General features: G+C 36.1%; 1 protein-coding gene across 1 annotated transcript in view; it reads left to right on the top strand.

Moving 5' to 3' along the window:
* LOC150104813 (cytokine-like nuclear factor N-PAC) overlaps positions 1 to 24,555 on the top strand; it is a 418,156-nt gene that overhangs the window by 199,616 nt on the left and 193,985 nt on the right. Inside the window, exon 11 of the mRNA XM_090395069.1 lies at positions 1,523 to 1,696. Coding sequence (XP_090251195.1) covers positions 1,523 to 1,696 — 174 coding nt within the window. The remainder of the gene's footprint in view (positions 1 to 1,522; positions 1,697 to 24,555) is intronic.

Below are 24,555 nucleotides of genomic sequence, written 5' to 3'. Positions count from 1 at the left end.
TCTGTGTGGCATTTTTTTCCAGAAAAGGCTGGTTTCATCCATATTCCAAACTTGTTCACGAGTGTAACTCCATCTTCAATTATTTTAGCAAGTTTTTGTGGAAATACTTTAGCAGCTGTTTCATCAGCTGAAGCCGTTTCACCTTTAATTTTTATATTATTAAGAGCATGTCTTTTAATAAACTTAGCCAGCCAACCATTACTTGAATGAAATTCATATTTTTTCCTCGATTGAGATGAAGTATCTGGCTGCAGTTTTTTAATCTGTTCATAAAATCTCAATGATGATTGCTTGATGGAATTTCCGTCAACTGGCATTCTTTTTTGTACATCTATCCACATCACTAAATCTTTTTCGGCCTTTTCTAGAACAACATCTCTTGTGTATGATTATAATTTCGCACTCTATTTTGTACCAGAACATACCGCTTTTCTAATAGCCTCTTCATTTTCTTTATAGAGCTGACAGTTGATTCAAGGACTCCAAAATGCTTATCCACAGCCATTGCACCTTCACCAGTTTGAAGACTATCTAAAATTTGAATTTTTATATCCAAGGAAACATGTTTTTTTTTTTTTTTTTATCGGCAACATCATGTGAGGGCTGGATTAAAATCTTCGGCTAATGAAATGAAAGTTTGAAAATTACATGTAGCTTACCATTTATTATTTCTTGGTAAAATTATTAATTTTATAACGCGGTTTTTATTTTGATTTCACTTAAAAAAATACAAACGCAAAAAATGCGGTAACTGTGTTGTCTACTTAAACACCAAATTCAAACTGCTAAGAACTGTTTTTTCATGCGCAGTCAGTTATGTAATTTGGGGAATTCCCAATAAATGAAATTCATAAGAATTTAGAATTTTCTTAATTGAAACGAGAATGCAATTCTATAAAATTCTCAGAATTTTCTTGAATTACGGATTTTTTCCTAACTTAGACTTTAGGTTGGGCATGTAAATGTGAATAAAAATCGCATAAAAAAAAATTATTTTTGATATCCCAATTCGCGTAAAAAAAAAATTCGCATAAAAAGAGATTTAGGTGTATATGAATTTGTACACTGTACATTATCCATCTATACTGCCCATGTATAGTTTTTTGCATGTATTTTCTCTGGCCAATTGCCAGCAGTTTGCTGAGTGATTAGCATATCCACTCTCCACCAGGTTGCAGATTCAAATCCTATCGATTTTTCATTAACCAGCAGCAAGTTGCAATATGTAAAATAAAAATACTTAAATTATTTAACATAAAACATGTAGATAGCATCTGCATTGTGTAAATAAAGCTAACAAAATTCATACTGGTCACAGACAAGCAGGTGAGTGCATATTTTACTCTTTTCTAAATTGACAATCACAATACTTGTTGCTGTTGCATCTTAATTTTTTCAATACATTTATAATGCCAATCTTTTGTTGAAATTCTGTACTACTTCATTAAAATTGATTTACAAAATAGAGAATTTTGAAATGATTAAAGGTTTTTTAAAATCAATTTGTATATTTTAAAAATAGGCAACGCCTCCTCTGAATGTCGAACAGCCATCAGAAACACTAAAACAAAAAAATGTAACACCTTCTTCCTTAAAATTTGGTTTTCTTGGGCTTGGAATTATGGGAAGAGGCATTGTAAAAAATCTCCTTAATTCAGACCATTACATTACCGTCTGGAATCGCACTCCATCCAAGGTATGTTAAATGTTGAAGAAAAATCCAGTTTTTGTTTGACATGTATTCTAACTTTTGAATGATTGCATTTATGTGAATTGTATGCATTCCATTATCAGCTGGAATGCATTAACTTAAAAATTAATATTAGTGTATTGCAGGTTTGTTTTCTTATAGACTAATCTTGCACACAAATTATGAACTATAGCACATTAATGCTAGGTGTGAACAAGAGATTAAAAAGAGAGGAGCGTGCTGTTTTTAAATAACTGAAAGATTTATAATCCTTGAAGGTTATTGCAATAGAGAGTGAATTCATTTCTGAAGAATTTCTAATTGTATTGTATGCATTTGTGAAATATTATACTAGAACTTAAGAATGGTTATCAGGAGTTTGTCGAGGAGAGCAAAAGATAACATTGTTGTAGGAAAGTTAGTCAGTGTTTCCCAGATATTGATAGTGAGGAGAGTAGCAAGTGAAGATTATAAATGGCATCTAATGGAGCTGTGTGAGGAGAAAGGAGTTCATTTCATGAATGTGTGCAATGAACCTGAGGGATGTCTGGAGCTGTATAAAAGACTATATTTAAATGTATTTGGTATGAGTCAGCTGGAGAAACTGTTGCTGAAAGAGAGCAACAGTTGAAAAAAAAAACAAGCAATCGTTACAGCAATGAAGAAACATAGAGGAGAAACAAAATATATGAAAAAGCAACTGCTGGTATCCTTATGGCAGCCCATTCCAAATAAAGGGGTATGCTAAAGAGAGATACTATCTCACCCAAATTAATCAGTGCAGTATTACTAGAATATGTCCTCATCTACAAAGGGATTAATATCAGTTTGGGCAATCCATATAAAAGAGATGAGAAGAAGATTCTAATATACAGAACCTGAGTAGAGGAAAAGTCAGAATTGATATGTCTGAAAACTATGCAAGCTTTTGGATAAACTCATTAAATTACTTCATATTATCTCATCATATTACTATGAGTATAACTTAGCCAAGTATCAGAAATAGAAACAAAAGCAAATTTTTGTGATATAAGAAAATGGTACGCGTAGCTCTTATATTTATAATAAGAACTAATCAATGTCAGGAACAACTATACAAAAAAAATTCCATGGTCTGTATCGGGTGATGTGGAATAGTAGTAGTAGATAGTAATAAAATTCATACCAATTAATCAGTGGTCACTGAATTAACTAGCGGTCTTTAGGTAGTGAAGTTGATTGTAGATAATCTCCATTATCGATACAAAATTAATAACGGAAAAAACTCGCGTACAAAGATTATTTAATAGTATAATTTTCGCCTGTGTGTCACGGGCATCTTCAGTACATTAAGCTCAAATTAAACAATAACTGACAATTCCAAAAAGCACCACCTAAGTAGCTGGTGTATAGAATAACTAAAAAGGTCAATAACTTTCCTTAAAAAAAAAAAAAAAAAATCAATACAAAGTACTATCTCCCATAAAGGGGATAAACGTAAGCCGTCGGATCTGTTTAAGTTAGGAGAATGAAGTAGAGTTTCACGTTTCTTTATAAAGGCGTTCCATGAGAAACCGACTTTTGTGAAGAACTTTCACTTTCTCCAGTGAATTCTGTGTCTGGTGAAGATGGCATGTTCTGCAAGTCCAGACTTTTCAGGTTTAAAGTATTCAATATAAGATTGGTGTTCTTCTAGCCGAAGAGAGGCAGATCTTCCCGTTTGTCCGAAATAAGATAATCCACAAGAGCACGGAATCTGGTAGACACCTGGATGATTAAGATGTGGAAGCTTGTCCTTAGGAGAAGTGAGAAAGGTGGAGAACGGTCGAAAGGCCACAAAAATATTCAGTGGTTTTAAAACTTTTGCTATACGTTCACTGATGCCTTGTACATAAGGGATAGTAATGCGCGTTATTTCTTCTGTGTTTGAAGAGGAAGACATTAAAACTGCTCAAAGTTCTTTTAATGAAGCAATTCTTATAACCATTAGATAGAAAGGAAGAAATTATATATTGTAGTTCTTTCTGTAAAAGATCGTCTGAAGAACAAAAGGAGTGAGCCCGATGAACCAGTGTTTTAATAGTTCCTGCCTTTTGACTAGGATAGTGATGAGATTCTGCATGGATATAATGGCCTGTATCAGTCTTCTTTCTATAAACTGAGAAATGTAGGTTACCATCTGGTTGGCGAAGAATTAGAAGATCTAAAAAGGCTAACTGTTTATTTGATTCTACTTCTAGGGTAAACTTGATCCTAGGATGAAATGCGTTTAACTTAGTGAGAAATTGTTGAAGTTCATCAGAAGATCCATTCCATACAGCAAAAATGTCATCAACATATCTGAACCAATGAGTAGGTCTGGGAGAAATGTTGTCAAAGATACGTTGTTCAAAATGTTCCATAAAGAAATTGGAGATAGCAGGAGAAAGAGGATTACCCATTGCTGTTCCTTCAATTTGTTGATAAAACTTATTTTTAAAGAAAAAATAACCAGAATTTATTTCAAAATCAAATAAGTTTACAATGTCTGAAGGAAATTCCTGTTCTAGTAATTCAATACTTTCCGAAAGAGGCACATTTGTAAATAAAGAAACATCTAAACTGATCATGATATCAGAAACGTCCAAATGAAGATCTGAAATTTTATTTTTGAAATCCAAAGTATTTTTTATCTAAGTATCAGTTCTTCTAGTTGAAGAAGAGGGTAAATTTGATAAAAATTTTGAGATTTTGTAAGTGGGGCAACCTATACAATCTACGACTGGTCTTAACGGAATGCCTGGTTTATGAACTTTTGGAAGACCATACAATCTAGGTGGACGACCGAATAAGGTTTTAAGTTTTTTCTTTTGATCTTCATTCCATGTAGATACATTATCTATAAGAGAATTAAGTCTCTTCAATTGACTCCGGGTAGGATCCGATGTAAGAGGCCTATAAGTTGAATAGTCGCGAAGTAAAAGAGACATTTTTCTCTCTTATTCCTTCCTATCTTGAATCACTACAGCCTTCCCCTTATCAGCTTTCGTAATAATTAAATTATTGTTATTCTTCAGTGATTTCAATGCTTTAAACTCAGAGTAAGAAAGATTAGGACGAGGAGGCTTGGCATGAAAAAGAATTTGTGCACATTCAAAATGTAATCTGTTGGCTGTTTTTTGGGATAAGGATCGAATACCCCCTGTCTATGTTATGAAAAAAAGACTATCTTTTACAGAAAGAACTACAATATATAACTTCTTCCTTTCTATCTAATGGTTATAAGAATTGCTTCATTAAAAGAACTTTGAGTAGTTTTAATATGTCTTCCTCTTCAAACACAGAAGAAATAACGCGCATTACTATCCCTTATGTACAAGGCATCAGTGAATGTATAGCAAAAGTTTTAAAACCACTGAATATTTTTGTTGCCTTTCGATCGTTTAGAAAAATCTTCACCTTTCTCACTTCTCCTAAGGACAAGCTTCCACATCTTAATCATCCAGGTATCTACCAGATTCCGTGCTCTTGTGGATTATCTTATTTCGGACAAACGGGAAGATCTGCCTCTATTCGGCTAGAAGAACACCAATCTTATATTGAATACTTTAAACCTGAAAAGTCTGGACTTGCAGAACATGCCATCTTCACCAGACACAGAGTTCATTGGAGAAAGACAAAAGTTCTTCACAAAAGTCGGTTTCTCATGGAACGCCTTTATAAAGAAACGTGAAACTCTACTTCATTCTCCTAACTTAAACAGATCCGACGGCTTACGTTTATCCCCTTTATGGGAGATAGTACTTTACAAATCAGCTCATCTTTCCTAACTTTTTATTGTATTGATTTTTTTTTTTTAAAGGAAAGTTATTGACCTTTTTAGTTATCTTACACCAGCTACTTAGGTGGTGCTTTTTGGAATTGTCAGTTATTGTTTAATTTGAGCTTAATGTACTGAAGATGCCTGTGACACACAGGCGAAAATTATACTATTAAATAATCTTTGTACGAGAGTTTTTTCCGTTATTAATTTTGTATCAATATGTCTAATCACGGTATACCTCTTTTAAAACTTATAATCTCCTTTAATTCAAGCATTGAGATGAGGTGAGAAAGTTTGGACTAGACTGTAATGGTGATGACTCCATTTCTCTTGTTTAAAATGGAATGGATAGATGAAATGTGAAATAGTGAAATGCCTGACTGATATGATAAACGCAATATGGGATAGGTGTTGAAGTGACTGTGCGTGTGTGTGTGTGTGCGCGCGCACACACACACACACACACACACACACACACACACACACACACACACACACACACACACAGTTTATAGAAACTGCACCACCTGCTATAACCATGTTTTATTTATTTTTTGGTAATTTGAAAAGGGATAATGCAGTAGTCTGCCCCCCCCCCCCCCCATCTGAAATTTCATTTGCCTGCAGTCAACCTTGGTTCAAAAATATTAAATGAAAAATTCCAGAAATAAACAGTTCATAAGTTTTAAATTACTCACCATTGTGAGTAGCATGATAATCTCTTGCCATCCTTCCCTGGACGTGTACCATCCCTTTGTCTTCTGTATAGTACACCCACAGATATGAGACACTTCTGTCTCATATCTGTGGGTGTGCATGTCAAAAGAAGAATCCATTCCGATAATAGGGTAATCAATTCGTATTGTGGGATGAGTGTTTATTATTACATGTTGGAAAATTAACTTCCCTTTTATGATCATTGTAGTTTTGAAAGTGGTTACTATTTTGCTTTGTATAATAGTTGGAAATTTTTACGTATAAAACAAGTGATTTCGCATGTTGGTGACCAATTCGTGCATTGCCTTATTTCTTTCTCCCCTTCAACATGAATTGACTCTTCTTGACAGTCACTAGTAGCTGTCTCAGTTATCAGATCGACTGTCACAGTATTGCAGTGCTTGCGTTCAAGTAACCCTTATTTTACTTAATGGGCCCAAAGTGCAAAGGTAGTGCTGCTGGCACTTTGGATATGCCAAAGAGAAGCCATAAAATGTTTCCTTTAAGTGAAAAGATGAAAGTTGGACTTCGTAAGGAAAGAAAAACAATCATATGCTGAGTTGCTAAGATTCCATTCAAATATGCATAACTTTTACTACAGTATATTGCTATAATTGTTCTATTTTATTATTAGTTGTTGTTAATCTCTTACTGTGCCTAATTTATAAGTTAGACTTATAAGAAAGTCTAACTTATAAATTAGGCATAAGTCTAACTTATATAATATGTATGCATGGGGGGGGGAATATATATATATATATATATATATATAAGGTTTGGTACTATCTGTGATTTCAAGCATCCATTGGGGATCTTGGAACATATCCCTTGTGGATGGAGGGGGGGGGGGACTACTATAACACAATAATTGTCGCAAATAATTAAGGCAATATAACATTTTTATTTTTGATTAATATTTGACTGTTTGTAGTACAAGATAACATTAGGAAACTTAACATATTTGCATATATTTCAAAATGGGGTGGACATTGATATTTTCACTGGAAAAAACAAATACTGGTATCAAATTTATCTCACCTAGACAGTTTTACTAGTATTCAAAGCTAAAAATTCACTTTTTGCTGTTTAGTACTTTGTGGGTCCTGCTCTTGCCTTTATTACAGCTTAACATCGACGGGGCATTAACAAAATCGGTTTCTTGATGGAGTGTCAATTCATGGTTCCATTCTCTTATGGCTTCTTGGAGCTCCCAGAGTATTTTTGGCTTATTCTCATGTATTTCAACTTCCATTTGATACCACAAATTCTCAATGAAATTGAGATCTGGGCTGTTTCTTGGTCACAGCAGTCACTGAATTGAGCTACTTATTAACTTGCAACAAAAATTAAAGGCTTTAAGTACTAAATTCAATTTGTATGGTATATTTTAGGGTTATAATAGCATTACTCTTTGCCCTATGACAAGGAGCAGAATCATGCTGATTGATGCAAGTTGTCATTATGGTAAAGTGGTCTTTGATAGTAGGCAGCAATTCTAAAATTTTCTGGTACAGTTGTGCATTCACTGAACCTTTTGTGAAATGCAAGTGACCAACAATATAATATAACATGCGGTCCCAGATCATCTGACTGGCTGAGAATTTGACTGACACCAGACAGTCAGTTGAATTATCACCCTGATCATCTTCGAACTATCTGTCTACTGTTGGCACCCTGCATGTTACTTTTCTCTCCAGAAAAATATTACTCTTTTTCACTGACGGGGGGGGGGGGGGATCCATTTGGCATGCTCTTTGCACCAATTTAACCAAGCCAATTTTTTTTTTTTTAATAAGGGCTTCTTTTTAGGATTCATGGCTATCAGTACCCATCAAATGAGTCTTCTTCTGAAGTTAGAGCTTGCCACAGCTCCTGTTTGTTTTCTCATTCCTGTTTCAGTTCTCTGGACGATGAGGTGGTGATTTTTGAAGCAAAGCCACTTCAGGACATGATCTTGGCATGGTGTAGACAGTAGCTTTCTTTTTCCTTTCAGCAGATCTGGGTTCCATCACTTTTGATAGTCACCGTACCACAGGAGATTGACAGTAGGACACTCTTTTAGCTATTTCGTGAGAGGAATAGTCTTTTTCTGTGAAACATTAACTGCATGTAACTAGCCATAGCGATCTCAGCACGAAAATGTGCAAACTAGATCTTGCTGTCTATATATATATATATAGGATAAAAAATTCTGATGCAATAGCAACAACTATTACATTATACAGAAACAAACCCATGGGAATGATAGATGGATGCAATTGAATGAAATATCTAATGATAAACCAATGAAAATGACTATTTAACTAAAAAATGTAATTTATAATTTGTTTCTGTGTGTGTGTAAACACACCAACTATAGAGGAAATGTTTTTACATTTTGTGTGCCAAGTAAATTAGATTAAAATTATCTTCTTGCAAATAAGAGCAGTGTAATGCTCATATATTGTTCTTTTAGGTGAAAAGAAAATTATTAGTGTTAATTCTGAATGATAGACGGGGACTGATAGACCAGCTGTGCAAATAATTAGATTTTTTAAATTGTATGAATGAAACCTGATTAAATGAAATTCAGTTCTGATTTTAAAAAAAAAAAAAAAAAAAAAAAAAAGCTAGAAATTTAATGGATTTTTTTTAGTCAAAATTGATAAGTCTGAAATCTATGCAAACTTTTGGATAAACAGTCATTAAATGGATTTATATTATCTCATTAAAAAAAAAAACAGTATAACTTAACCAAGTACCAGGAATAGAAGCAAAAGCAAATTTTTATCATCTAAAAAAAATGTTACTTATAACATCAGCCTGACAGAGGTAAATGGAATGGATTCCTGTTTCTATATTTCTGAGACCAAGACATTTTACCTTTTTATAATTTAGAACCTTCAGTCTTATCACTGAGTACTCTTGTATATAATCATAAGAAATGAACTTGCACTTTAATATTTTCAGAATGAGTCGCCATTGAGCAATGACTCTGAATGTCCTGAAACTGCATCTGGAATCCTTTATGGGAGAAAATATGTATCCAAATCATTCACTGTGCTCCTGTCACAGTATATCTCTTTCTCTCTCATCCTTTCTGTAGGCATAAATTACTTCCATAAATACATTATTTCACTGATCTAATCTTTTTATTTAGAACCTGCAGAAACATAAGCTGTCGTATTTTATTTATTTATTTATTTTATCCTGCACACAAGAGGTAAGACCTATAAGCACATTTGTGCTCTGTGTGTGTGTGAGAAAGTTAACACATTCGCTGCCAACTGCGAGTATACTCTTATGACTCTTGCTGCCAGCAACGAGATTACCTGTACTGACCTTGAAGAAATGAAATTGCTTGACGGGAACAAACTGTGCCGAAGTAGCATGGCAGCGAACGTGTTAACTTAGCCAAGTTAATATCAGCTTTCCTCTTAATTATTCGCCAAGAATTGCAACTGTTATTCAAGATCATGTCACTTAATTCCTTTTCTGTTCCAATTTCTACTCTCATGTGCTACTAATATAAAATAACTTCTGTAATCTTTGTTTCTTCTTTCACTATGCCTTATCCCATGTTAAAAGGAGTCAGCGTTCACATCTTTAATCTTCTTCTTCCAGATTCTCTGGTCCAGGGCATCTTCCCGACTCCATCCTTTCTCCCTAAGATCCTCTGTCACTTTATCCCTCCATCTGAGTTTGGGCCTGCCTCTTTTCCTCCTTCCCTCCACCTCCATACGCTCCACTGGTTTATCAACATACTCCTCATCCCTTTCTATATGACCGAACTGCTTCAGCCCACTTTCTTGTACCTTCTTACCGATCGGTCTCACCTTGATCATCCCTCTGATGTAGTTATTCCTTATCCTGTCCTTCTTTGTCACACCACTCATCCATCTCAACATCTGCATCTCCGTCACCTCCATCTTCCTCTCCTGTGCCTTTGTTGTAGGCCACGTCTCCGCACCATGGAGCATCGCCGGCCTCACCACCATCTTATACAGCTTTCCTTTCATCTTACATCTTGCTCTCTTGTCGCACAGCATCCCGCTCATCTTCCTTCAGTTCATCCAGCCACATGTTATTCAGTGCTGTATTTCCTCATCCAGGTCACCATTCCTCTCAACGACCGGCCCAAGGTACTTGAATTTCTTCCCTGAAGTTAACTTTTTACCCTGAAGTCGTATGATCATATCCTCGTCACTCCCCATTGACATATATTCGGTCTTCACACAGTTAATTTTCATGCCTCTCTCCTCCAATACCTTTCTCCACTCTTCCAGGGTCTTTTCAAGCTTCTCTCGGGATGATTCGCAGAGGACAATATCATCGGCAAACATCATGCTCCCTGGCGCCTCCTTGATGTCCTCCACTAGTACATCCATGACCAGATCAAAGAGGTAAGAGCTCAGAGTTGATCCCTGATGGAGGGAGCCCTACGACAATGGGGAACCCCTCTGTCATGCTGACACTAGACCTGACCTGAGTTTTCGCTCCCTCATACATTTCCTTCACCAACCTTGCGTACTTTTCCTATGCCCCTTCTTCCTCATACACCTCCATACCTACTGTCTGGCCACTCTGTCGTACGCCTTTTCCAGGTCTATAAACACCACATGTAGCTCTGCCTGCATCTCCCTATATTTCTCCATCAATCGCCTCAGCACAAATATTGCATCCATTGTCCCTCTTCCTGCATAAATCCAAACTGCTCCTCACCAATTTTTGTTTCCTGCCATATCCTTCTTTCAATTGGTCTTTCCCATATCTTCAACATGTGTGACATCAGCTTTATCCCTCTATAGTTGCCACAATCTTGAACATCTCCTTTTTCCTTGTAGATTGGGACGAGAATGCTTTTCTTCCATTCCTCTGGTATCTTTTCCTGTTGGGCTATTTTCCTCATCAGATCCCATAACATGTCTATGCCCTTGCTGCCAAAGCTTCTCCACACTTCTCCAGGTATCTGGTCCGCCCCCCACAGCCTTTCCATTCTTTGTTTTTCTCAGTGCCCAATACACTTCCTCTCTGCTTATGTCCTGCACTGATCCTTCGTTTGCCTCTCCATCCTCACACCTCTCTCTTGGATTCTCCTCATTTAGTAGATTATGAATATATTCTTCCCATCTTCCTCTGATTTTGTCCTCCTCTTGTAGTACTACTCCTGTGGCGTCCTTTATCTGCTTAACTTGATGTTATGTCTTTCGAGGCCTTATCTCTAGCTTTCGCTATTCTCAACGACTTAGCTTCACCACTGTTTCTCTCCAGTACTTCATAAACCTCTTCATCTGCCCTTGCCACAGCTCTCTTTGCACTTTTCTTTGCTAATCTATGTGCCTCCTTGTCGTCTCTGGTTCCAGTCATGTCCCATTTTTTCTTTGCCTCTTTCTTTTCCCTGATCTCCAACTGCACCTCCTCATTCCATCACCATGCCTCCTTATCCTCGGGTGGCCCCTTTCCTGATGTTATACCAAGCACCTCTTCTCCAATATTTCTAATATTCTGACTATTTACATCCCACCATTCTTCCACATCCTCTGGTAACTTCATTCCTTCCAATATCTTTTCTTTAAACTCATTCCTTGGACCTTTCTCTTCCAATTTCCACCACTTTATTTTCCTCTCTTTCTGCTACTTCCATCTATTCTTCTTTTCCCCTTTTATATCACAGTCTACCACAACCAACCCTCTGCTGTGCCGCTACACTTTCTGCGTTAATCACTTTACAGTTTTTCACCTCCTTCAGATGTTTCCTTCTGCACATAATATAGTCAATTTGACTCATCCTATCCCCGCTCTTATAAGTTATCAGGTATCCAACTCTCTTCTTAAACCACGTGTTAGCTATAGCCAGGTCGAAGGCCACAGCATGCTCTATGATTCTTTTACCTTCATTTCTTTCACCACTACTCCAATCCTCATGCACCCTTTCTTCACCACTTCGTCGCCTTCCTACATGCCCATTCAGGTCTGCTCTAACGATCACTCTCTCACCATCAGGTATTCCCATTACTACCTGGTCTAGTTCTCTCCAGAATGCCTCTTTCTCCTCCTCATCACCACCTACTTGTGGAGCGTATCCACAAACTATCACAGCCACGCTTCCTCCAATTTCAAGTTTAACGCTCATAATCCGATCGTTCATCTGGCACACTTCGCAGACTCCACCCTTCAGCTCCTTGTCGATGATGATTCCAACTTCATTTCTTCCATTCTTATTCACCCTGCTGTAAAACAATTTATATCCTTCTGCTGGCTCCTTTGCTTTGTTGCCTTCCACCTTGTCTCCTGCATACACAACATCTTCAGCTTCCTTCTTCTCATCATGTCTACTATCTCCCTACTCTTCTCATTCATTGTACTACATTCAGCGACCCGATTCTTACTTTACACACTCTCTCTTTCTGTTGCACTTGCTTCTTTAGCCGAACCCGTCCTTGGTTCAGTAGCCAAGCCCACTTCTCACAGCTCTTGGGCGACAGAACTGCGCATTGCTTACGGGGGGACTCCCTAGCCATTGTCCTTTCTCTGTTATTCGACATTTCATCCCTGGTTTTGGCATGTTGTTTACGGCCGGATGCCCTTCCTGATGCCAACCCTCCCCATTTATCTGGGCTTGGGACTGGCACTGAGATGGGCTAACTTGCCCTCCCCAGTGACTGGGCTGATCTTTGTTTAGCTTGCTATTATCAAAAAAAAATAAAAAATAAAATTCATGGAAGCAAGTTTCTATAGTTATGAAATGCATCTGGAGTAAGTTGTCTATCATCAAGCATGATCATTGTTGCCATTCTTTTGTTAGGTGATAATTTAAGAATCACTATACAGATAACCCGCGTATAACATGGTACTTAACCACGGTACAACACGGTTTTGATATAATTCGGTCTACAAATTGTATCGTTTGTTGCACGTCTGGTACTTATACAATGCAGCTTTGATATAAAACAGTCTACAAACTGTAGTAACCCTTTATCTTTTCATATATTTTTCAACGCGCGACTTAAAAATCAAATTTTATCTTCGTTAAATTTGCATCTGCCCGTATCGCGCATGTAGTTATAAGTAGTGTTACACCTGATATCTGAGAATATAGTATTCTCAGTTATCATGGTGTAACATGAAAAATAAATAACATAAATAAAAACCCCTGCATAAAAAGGATAATTTAATTAATAAAATATTCTTGCATCCAGTATAAATTGAGTAAAATGCAAAGGTCTATTGTTTAGTTAAGATAACAAAAGAAAAGAATGTATTAAGATGTATTATGACTAAACAAGGAATTTGTATTAAATAAGTAGCTAACTAAGAATTAATATAGTAATGCGATTAAGAATGAAAGAGTTAAGTGCATAAATATAAAAGAATGAGTCATGAAATATGCTATGTAAGAGGCTACAGATTAAGCATTAAGTAGAATTCTGAGAAAAGGTTTTAAAGAGGGTTAAGATAGAGGCTAACAAGAGAAATAACGGAATATCGCTTAGGGCCTATACCCGGATAGAAACTTCGTTACAAGTTGCCGATCAAAATGATGTATGGCGGCCAAATGCTACCCAATTGGTAGACAGACGGAAAACAAGTAGGAGGTGGGAAAAAGAAGTAAGAATGGGCGCCGTTAGGGGAGCAGCTATAAAAGGGTTGGTAAACCCTCCCCTCGAGGCATTTCGAAGAGTAGGCTCTTTTGGTTTTTGGGGAAGACGTTTAGGTGGTCAAGGAGGCTCGAGGCCCTTTTGCCAGAAGAGAAGAAACGTTTGGATAGTCGCAGTGGTTTTAGTTTGGTTTTCTAGTGGATTTCACGGTGTTCCTGAGTGGAGAAATATGGCTTATATCCTCATGCCACAATAAGGAATCGAAGGTGAGCGGGAAAGCTATTCCCGTATTCCTATGTAGAAAGCGAAATATACCATAGAGTCATAGGAAGCTGTGAAAATATCGATGTCCTCGTTTCGGATAGTACAGCCGACGTCACAGATGTTTATTCTCATAGACAGGCTTATACGTTGGTTATGCATTTCTAAATAACTTAGGGAATTGAAACAAACCAATATATCCAACAAGGAATTTAAAGCCCTACAGGAATTGAGAAATAATAAAGAATTAGTTATCACCAAAGCGGATAAAGGAAATGCAACTGTAGTACTTAACCAAAAGGACTACAAAGGTAAGCTGAATGCTCTTCTGTTAGATCGGGCTACTTACCTCCCTATCAATTACAATCCCACCAACTCACAAATTAGAAAACTTCACAGGCTCCTTAAGAAAGTCACTTCTTGGCCTGTAGAAGTTACCAACAGATTAAAACCGTTTAACTCTATACCCCCCCCCCCCCCCCGTATTTATGGACTCCCAAAAATACATAAAGAAAATGTGCCATTACGTCCCATAGTGGATGGCATTGATTCCCCCACATACAAATTAGCTAAACATTTGGCCAAAGAGCTCGCACACTATACTGGCAACACACCATCACACATAAAAAAACTCAGCCCACTTCAAAGCCAGCATAGAAAACCTTACACTCCAACATACTGACATAATGGCCAGCTTCGACGTCTCCTCCTTATTCACAAATGTCCCACTCAAGGAAACTTTAGAGCTAATCCAAGCTAAATTTCCCCCGATATCTCAGCCCTATTTCAGTTCACAATGAACTCGGGCTATTTCGTTTGGCAGGAAAAATTCTACAAACAAATAGAGGGGACAGCCATGGGCTCACCACTCTCCCCACCCTTGGCCAATGTCTTTATGGAGACCTTTGAGGAAAAAGCCTTAGCCTCTGCCCCACAAAAACCAACCATATGGCTTCGCTACGTTGATGATGTGTTCGCTATTTGGCCACATGGCTCTGAAACACTCCTCTCCTTCCTTACACACTTAAACAACCAACACGCCAAAATCAAGTTCACCCTGGAAAAAGAAAACAACTGCCTCCCTTTCCTAGACACACTAGTCACCCACCAGCCTGATGGAACTTTGGTTTTCTCAGTTTACAGAAAACCCACCCATACAGGCAGATACATCCACCAACAATCCCCCCCCTCACAACAATATGGAGTGGTAAAAACACTATACAACAGGGCTAAACAAATCTGTTCTAACGACATAGCCCTTAACACTGAACTAAATCACATCCTCAGCACTTTCTCGGCCAATGGCTACCCCCCCCCCCCCCCAAAAAAAAATCCAAAAAATATTAAAACCTACAAACTACATCCCCCCTCCCCCCCTCCACAAAAAAGATTACTCTAAATCTATCGCCATTCCCTACATCCGAGACACCTCAGAAAAAATCACCAAAATTCTAAAAAAACATGACCTCACCTCCTGTTACAGGCCTTACAGAAAATTGGCATCCCTTATCCGGTCTACCAAAGACCAACCACTTCCTCTAGACCTACCTGGTGTATACCAGGTCCCTTGCAGTTGTAAACTGTCGTACTTTGGCCAAACAGGCAGGACAGCGAATATCAGAATTTCTGAACACAAGGACTACATCCGATTTTACAAGTATAGCCATTCTGGTCTTGCAGACCATGCTCTGGATACTCGCCACAGAATACGGTGGAAGAAAGCAACAATAATACACCGGAGCAAATATAAATTCGAAAGATTATTTATGGAATCAGCCTCTGCCATAAGAAACTCTCCAAACCTCAACAAATTTGGTTGTATGCGACTGCCCCAAATTTGGGAGGCATACATCAGCAGACCTTCAGCCCAACAGCCAAGAACGCCTACTTAGCCCGCCAGAGGGCACCATCAGGACTTCTAGGAGAACGATAGCTTTATATCTTCATTCTTAGTTACTGTATTGTTATTGCCTGTGTGCACCTGCCTTTTTGTAAGTTCCTTTAGAAAATGGCAATGTGACATTGCCGAAATATCGGAAATATCTATTAAAGTATAATTTAATTTATATTCGGATCTACGTTGTTTCAATTCCCTAAGTTATTTAGAGGCACAGATGTTTATATAGCCCTGAATTGCAAGAAGTTATGCAAGCAAGTTCGTTCAGTGGAAGGTAAAGGCCCGTAAGTGAAGCTAAGGAAAGGTATTGTGAATTTTGTCTTATGTTAACTAGAAGTTGTTTGTGATAGGTACCATTGTCATAATACGGAACTGTTAAAGTGATTAGGGAGAAATTATAATAGGACTTTAGAATTTGATAGAGAGTGTTAAAAGTAAGCTAGCTAGTGTTGATAATTTGTGAATAATTAATTATCCTAAGAATCTTGAGTGCCTTCTACAATGTAAAAGGAAAGTTAAATGACATAGTTGTGTGTTAATGAAGTAAATGGTTTTGTTAATATTGAGTTAGATTAGTGTGAATTGAGTAATCAAGTAACCTGAGGAATTTGAATGCCTATTGTGATGTGTAGAGAATCGGAATTGTCATAAGTATGTGCTAGAGCAGTTAATGATTTTGTTAGTGTACTTGAAGTTGAATAATCTAATAATGTGTGGTGATCTAATCTTTCCATGTTAAGTGAATTCATGTTTTGTATGAAATTTTGTGGCGGCATGATCGTAGTAATTTTTGTCGAATCATAGCCCAACTACTTGTATTAAGCTAATTTTAGTGTGTAAGTAATTTAGTTGAGTATTTTGATATGTACCATATTTAGAGAAATAATAAACCTTTTGTTTAATGATAAAAAAAGTTGTCTGATATTGTTAATCCAATGCACCGCTTAGAAACATTCGAGCCTAACCACGTGGGGAATTAATGTTAAGAAACGGGAAGTTTAAGGAATTAATGTTGAGTAACAAAAAATAGTGTCACGACTGCAATAGTTACACTTTCAGATATTTGAGTTCCTTTTCTCTGTTTATGTATAAAATATCTTAAACTAAATATCTCAAAGGGCGCAGTTAAAATACAAATACTAGGGATACTACGGGGAACAATAGCTCAGATATTAGTAGAAATTTTGGTGATGTCTTGAAAGTAGAAGTTAGGAGAATATAGACGAAGGCAGTTTGTAAGACAAACAAAAATCGTAAGAAGAGAAAAGGGACATAACAGTAGTGAATTTATATTAGGGGAAATACCTTTAGCATGCATGTACATCAATTGCTTATCGTATAAAGTGTTTATTGTTGAAAATTGTCTTCATTTTCTGCCAGGAAAGTGCATTAAAAATCATAAGTGTGTTAATCTCAAGCAGAGCACTTTATTTTTTGGTGAGTTACATACAATATGTAATGTTTTTTATGTAAAAAATTTATTTTTATAGTAATGGCCACTTAGAGCTCTTTTGCAATATGGTTGAAAACAAAATTAGTGAATTAATTGATGGGGAAATAGATTTAAATGAGGAAGAAGTGGTACAATTAATAAGATCCTTTAAAGGATTCAGTTTAAAGAAATTAGCAGAAGGATTGAACTTGGCAAGAAAGTTATTTTATGGATAATGATCTCCCAATGGAGCACTCTGGAAAATTCACGAGACAATTGGATATTTGTTTAGCTCTGTATTATAAGCTTAATCAAGCAGCATAGTGATAATCAAGATCTTATTACTGACTTCTTGATAACTAAATCAGCTTAAGTATGCAATGAGAATTATACAAATGATGTCCAAGAGATTTCAAGTAATGACGATGTCCAGCCACTCGTAAATAAAGAACATCTACGAATTGTTAGTTTTGAAGAGAGTGATGACGATTAAAATATCCACTTTCTTTTATTTTGCCTAAAACATTTATGCATTATATGCAATGAAGTTTGCGTACAATTTATAATTTTATATTATGTATTTGTTTCACAGTTTATATGTTTTCTTAACTTACATGAATTTCCTGAATTAAATAAAAATATATTTTTGTTGGATATGCCATTGTTTATATAATATTAAAATCTGTGGTGCCACAGAAGGTTCTAAGAAAGTGGAGGAAATTATTCAAGTCATTAGAGAAGGCTTACAGAATGCAAGAAGAAAAAAAAAAAAACGATTTCGGAACCTAACCCTACTTTTTCTGTGTGAGCTGAGTCTCGCATAACGCGATTTATATAACTCAACATTTCTATGGAACCTAACATCCATGTTATACAAGGGTTACCTGTACTTGTCGTTTGAAGGGGGGGGGGTACTTGTATTCTAACAAATGATTTGTAGTGTGGGACTTAGCCATCCTGATTTTGTTCTCTATGGACTGTAAGCAGTAATGGTACAAGATAAATGTCATGCTGGCTTATGCTCACAGTGCCCCTGCTTTTTTCAACCAAGGTGAAAAGTGAGTCTGATACTGAAACAAACTTAGATTTCAAGGTAGGTACTGTTATCATCAGAAGTATCAGCAGAAAAGAAGTTGAACTGACAAGAATTTGAAAAGCACTACGTTCAAATAATTCAATTACTGAAACATAGACAAAAGCAAGTGGAATTCTTGTAAATAACTATTATATTCAGTCAAAAATGGTTATCAGGGAAAGTAAAGACTGTTAGCATTCAAGACTAAATGTGAAGGTGAACCCCTTGATTGGCAGGCATTTTAAGTAGTGACTTGGATAAACATCAATCCGAGCAATTGGATGGTTTGAAGTTTGCCCATGTAACCACTTAAAATTGCTTACTTGTGTCTGTGGTCATTAGAGAAGGCTTACAGAATGCAAGAATGGCAAGCTATGTGTAAAAGTAGCTAAACAATTTATCTGAAGATTTTGGGGAAAATATAGAAAGTAAATAATTTTCTTTGCTAAGTGTTCCAGGGGATTTATGAAGCATACTTGAGAAGAGGTTAAGAGAAATTGGAAAAGGACATTTTCCTCTGAATTCAGGCGAAATAAGGACTTTCAGGATTGAATTTTCACTTCAAGACAAAACAACTGGTAAATCATTGGCATATATCTGTATTTATATAAGATGCCAAGAGAAAAGCATTTTGAAATGCTACAATTATATTGGATAAATGGAATGCTATACAGAGCAATATATAATTGTTATTAAAAGTTCTAAATCGCTGATTAGAGTTGCAGGAAAAATGATTTGATGTCAAATCAGGTGTAAGACAACAATGCAATGGACAATATTTCCACTCTTATTCATCATGTAAGTGGATCACATTATGAAAGTTGTAAACCTGATTCAAAAATTGGAGAGATTAAACTTACATTACTCTAACATAAGATTATCGGAATTTTTAAAAACTAAACTGAATAGCTTCTGTAACAAATTTTGGCATGAAAATCATAATTAAAAATTGACAATGAGCCATAATATCATGGAAAACATCAACTGTATTCTCAGTGAGAACAACCTACCGAATAGTTTGCTGCCTTCACTGAACCATGTCTAATAAAGGAGGTAAATTAAATATGTAATTGCAGTAGAATAAGCAAAGCTGGTATTTTCTTCCAAATTAACCTGTTGTCTGTCAACATTCCAATATTATCAGATCTTATATTTCTGTCTTCTAAGCTAAGGCACTTTTTACTGTATCATCTTGACTTGCTGGGTCTTTTTTTTTTTTCTTTTTTTTTTCAGAACATTTTGTTTTGCTAAACTTTCCCATTGTTTAAGTCGCCATAATACCACCTGAGATTAGCTCTGCTAACACATTTCTGAATGCTAAGATGTTAAGTTCTTTCTTAATATCCTCATTTTTAATATGATAATGCCATCTGTTCACTCTCTTAGAACTCTCATATCTATGGTCTCCAGTTTTTGATCAAAAGTTTATTTTTAGCCCAGCTCTCAGATCCATAAGTTGAAATTGGTTTGAGCACTATCTTGTATACAGCTAGTTTGGTGTTTTGACTAATTTCTCTCTTATTCAATACAAACTTATTCAGTTGACTTCTTATCATATCAGCTTTGCTAATTCTGCTGCCTATTTCCAAATTTAATTTCCCTCTTCACTATAAATTGGGTCTAAATAGCTGAGATGTTTTGGTGAAGTAGTGGTGTTGGATGGGGGGGAGAACACTTTGCCTCTGTCCTTTATGCAAGAGGATAGAGAAGATAATGGTAAGAGGTCTGTATGGGAGGATCTAGTTATGAGACAGTCATTCATCTTAACTTCAGCATGCTTTCTTACTAGGAAGGGAGAGGAATTTGGCATAATTAAGATAACTGAATAGATATATATTCAAGTTTTCCTGGATGATAATGAAACAAACATTTATGTGGGTGAGCATATCTTTTCTTATTTGGCAGTTATGGTAAATGGCTGTGTGACAAAAAAAAAAAAAAATGAAAATAACAAATAACAGGCAAAAGCTAAAAAAAAATCTATTCTTGCTTTTACCTGTTGTGATGCTGTTATATATATATCTAGTATTAACTTAATGAAAGTTACGGTTCTGATTAATTCCATTTGAGGTATGTGTTGTTCCAATAGGGAAAAAACACTTAGATGAATGGTCATAAAATATCTTTTGAAAGTTACATACTATTGCCAAATCAGTCTAATTCTCTGAAGTTACTATACAGTGTCTGAATAAAACATTTTTGAAAAGAAACACTGGACCAGTTATTTACCTTTTGTTGCAATACACGTAACTCTCACCCCCTTTTAAATGACAAGTGTAGTCATTCTCAAATTAAAACCTAACAAAAGAGTGGCACTGATAATCATGTTTGTTGATAGTAGACAACTCACTCAAGGGATGCATTTCATAACTATAGAAACTTTCTTCCGTAATGTTTTTTGTTAAATAGCATGCTGAATATAAAGATTACAGAAGCCATCCTACATTATTAGCATATGCGAGTAGAAATTGGAAGCTGAAAAAGAATTTAGTGACATGTCTTGAAAAACTCAGTTGTGATTTTTGGTGAATATTCAAGGAGAAAGCTGCTATAAACAGAGCCAAAGAAAAGCCAATTGGAAGTTGATATATATATATATATATATATATATATATATATATATATATATATATATATATATATATATATATATACAGGGTGTTCGGGATAAATTTGACATATTTATAATTAATTATATTTTTCCATAAGTTACATGTATTAACACACACTTCTCTTCATTTAAAAGTTTGGACCCTTCTTCATTCATGTACAAGATGTCAGAAAGGATGGATAGCTGGAACCCACCTGAATCATGGAAGAGAATAACTTGTATCATGATGATTCGTGCCCGCCATCAAAATAAGGATATTACGACTGCTGCCCAATGCTCCCTGAATACAGTAAAAACAATCAGGCATGAACTAGAGACTTGCAATGGTGACTACGAGGATGTAGCAAGAAGAAAGATCCCTAGCAGACGATCTGATTGCGTTCGTACAGCAGAATTCCTCGCAAATCTGCAGGAACAGGTGTTGAAGAACCCTGGCTTTGGAATTCGGGCTTTGTTCGTGGAGTTGCTAACTGTAGTCAAGCCCTGGATAACAAGGGTAGCCAATGGTAGGCTATGTATGGCAGCAGGATTCGGCCCCTTGCCACACCTCTGGGAAAAGTCAAAAATGGTTGTCTGAAAATTTCTACGACTTCACCAGTCCAAATGTTTGGCCTCCAAACTCCCCAGACCTTAACCCCATGGATTATTTTGTATGGGGCGCAGTTGAAAAAGACACCAATCGCACTTCCAGTAATACAAAAGCCCAGTTAATGGATAAAATTAAAACAGTTTTTGCGGCCCTTCCCAGGGAGACTGTAGCATCAGCTTGTTCGAGGTTCCGAAGCAGAATTGAAGCTGTGATCGATGCTAATGGTGGTTATTTTGAGTAAATCTTGTTGATAGTATTGTAATTAACTCTGCCTGTAATGTTTTTTTGTCAATTCATTAAATTTAATAGATACAAAGAAGATTTTCTTTTTCCTTACGAAACTGTCAAATTTATCCCGAACACCCTGTATATATATATATATATATATATATATTTGTGTTTTTGTAGGTTCTGAATAAAGATATTAAATTAGCTAAATAATGTATTTAAGAAAGTAATTTATATCTACAGAAAGGACAAAAGAAATACTGACAGGAGCAGTGAATCAGTAGGGTTGAATGATGTAGATAAATGTTTTCTCTCATAAAGGATTCCAGAGATAGTTTCAGGACATTCAGAGCCATAACTCAATGCTGATTCATTCTGATTTAAAGTGCAAGTTTATTTCTTATGGTTATGTACAAGAGCATTCAGTGATAGAACTTTGAAGGTTCTAAATTAGGAAGGTAAAATATATTGGTCTTAGAAATATACACCCTCTGTCCAAAAAGAAACCAAACTTTTCGAAAATAGAAGAAACTAGTGGCGCGTCACCTGTTGTATCTTTTTGTTGTCGAAAGCAGCAATCTTCATTAGTGTTGTGTCAACTGTTTGACATTTGTTTCATTAGAAGCTGAGTTATAGTGCCAAGAGTTGACAGTGTGTTTAGATGAACATGCAGAAAATGGGTTTCAAACAGAGAGCTGCGATTGACTTTTGTGTTAAGCTTGGTAAAAGTTTTACTGAAACGTATCAAATGCTTCAAAAAGCATACAGTGATGAATGCTTATCCCATACTCAAGTTTACAAGTGGTTTAAGCAATTTCAAAGTGGTCGTGAGACGCTTGAGGACGACGAAAAGCAGGGCCGTCCAAAAACTGGACTGAGCAAATTTAACATCCAAAAAGTGCGTGATTTCATCAAAGAAAATCCGAAATTGTCCGTGAGATTGATTGAAGATGAATTGAGGATTCCAAAATCAACTGTGCATAGCATTTTGACTGAGAGTTTGGGCCTTCGTAAATTGAATTTGTGATTTGTTCCCCACAAGTTGACCGATGACCAAAAAAGTATCGAATTTGAATTGAACACTGCAAGGACCTCGTTAAAACTGCTATTAAGATCAAGCTTCCTTGAAACAATCGTTACTGGTGACGAAACGTTGTGTTTTGAGTCCGAAACACAAAGTGGCTGAGTGGAGACCACCGGAAGAGGGACATTCAAAAAAGTCGCTTGGAGAAGTCAAAAGTAAAGGCAATGCTGATTTGTTTCTACGATTCCAAGGGCATTATCCACAAAGAATTCATTCTGCCTGGCCAAATGGTCAATGGTGAGTTTTATCTTGAAGTTTTGAAGCGATTAATAGTGAGAATTTGTTGCGTATGGCATGAATGTCGTGATGCAGGCAGCTGGTCACTTTTGCTTGACAATGCACGATCTCATCGTTCGAACATTGTGAGACAGTTTTTGAGCAAAAACCAAGTTTGTGTGTTGGATCACTCGCCGTTTTCACTTGATTTACCTCTCTGTGACTTCTTTCTCTTTCCTGACTTCATTTGCCGATGAATGGAAAGTGATACGACACCATTGAAAATGTTCAAGTGGCAGTAACCACAACCCTCAACAGTATCCCAAAAAACAATATAAAAAACTCATTTAATGAATAATTGACAGTGCCAAATGTGTATCGAAGCTGAGGGAGAGTATATTGGTTGAAATAAATGATTTGAATAATTATATAATTGGCCTGTGTTTTATTTTCTATCAAAAGTTTGGTTTCTTTTTGGACAGAGGGTGTAGAAACAGGAATGCAATCCATTTTAATTTGCCTTTGCTTCCATTTCTGTATGTACTTAAGTTATATTCATCGTGATATAATATGGAGTCGGAAAGTTTGCATAGTTTTCAGACATGAATTTCGACTTAGGAAAAAAAAAAAGTAGCAGATTCCATTAAATTTCTAGTTTTTTTTAATCAGGATAGAACTCCATTTAATCAGTTTTCATTAATAAAATTTTAGAAATCTTTAATAATTTGGACATTTGGTAGATAGATAGCATGGAATGAAATTTATTTCATCCACAAAGTATACTAACAATTCTCGCCTTAAAAAATCTTGTAAAAACATTTCCTGTATAGTTGGTGTGTGTGTGTGTGTGTAATATTCATCCAAGCTTGATTTGCTTCCTCAGCCTTTAGTAAAAGGCTGGTTATATTCCACTAATTCGAGCCCTACCCAAGGAGGGCTTGGATTAGTGCTCAATTTCCACATCCTATGAGTTGTGGAAATACCTTCTGAATATGAATGCTGTGTCAAATAAAATGACCTTTTGCAGCTGCCCAGTTTTTAACCCATCTAACTCAAGTGCTTTTAGATGTGTTTTCAATGTTTTGGGGCATCACCTAAAGCACCTGTTATTATGGGAACAACTTTTTGCCAAATTTCAATATATATATATATAATTTATTTTTTTTTTTTTTTTTTTTTTTTGTCAATTTGGGTATCTCCTGGCACTGATATTTCAATAAACTGTGAACACCCTTGTTTTCACTTTTCTTCAACCACTGTTATATTGGGTGTATTACATTCCAAGCTTTTTTGTCAGTTTGGATTTTGAAATCCCAGAGTATTTTAGCTTTTTCATTCTCAATCACTTTTTCAACTTTCTGCTTCCAATAGTCTTTAGATACTTTAAACCTGTACTT

Source organism: Typopeltis vanoorti, chromosome 7, assembly GCF_054136105.1.
Source record: "Typopeltis vanoorti isolate ZY-2024b chromosome 7, IOZ_Tvanoo_1.0, whole genome shotgun sequence".
Classification (NCBI taxonomy): domain Eukaryota; kingdom Metazoa; phylum Arthropoda; class Arachnida; order Uropygi; family Thelyphonidae; genus Typopeltis; species Typopeltis vanoorti.
This window is presented reverse-complemented; position numbering and strand designations above follow the sequence as displayed.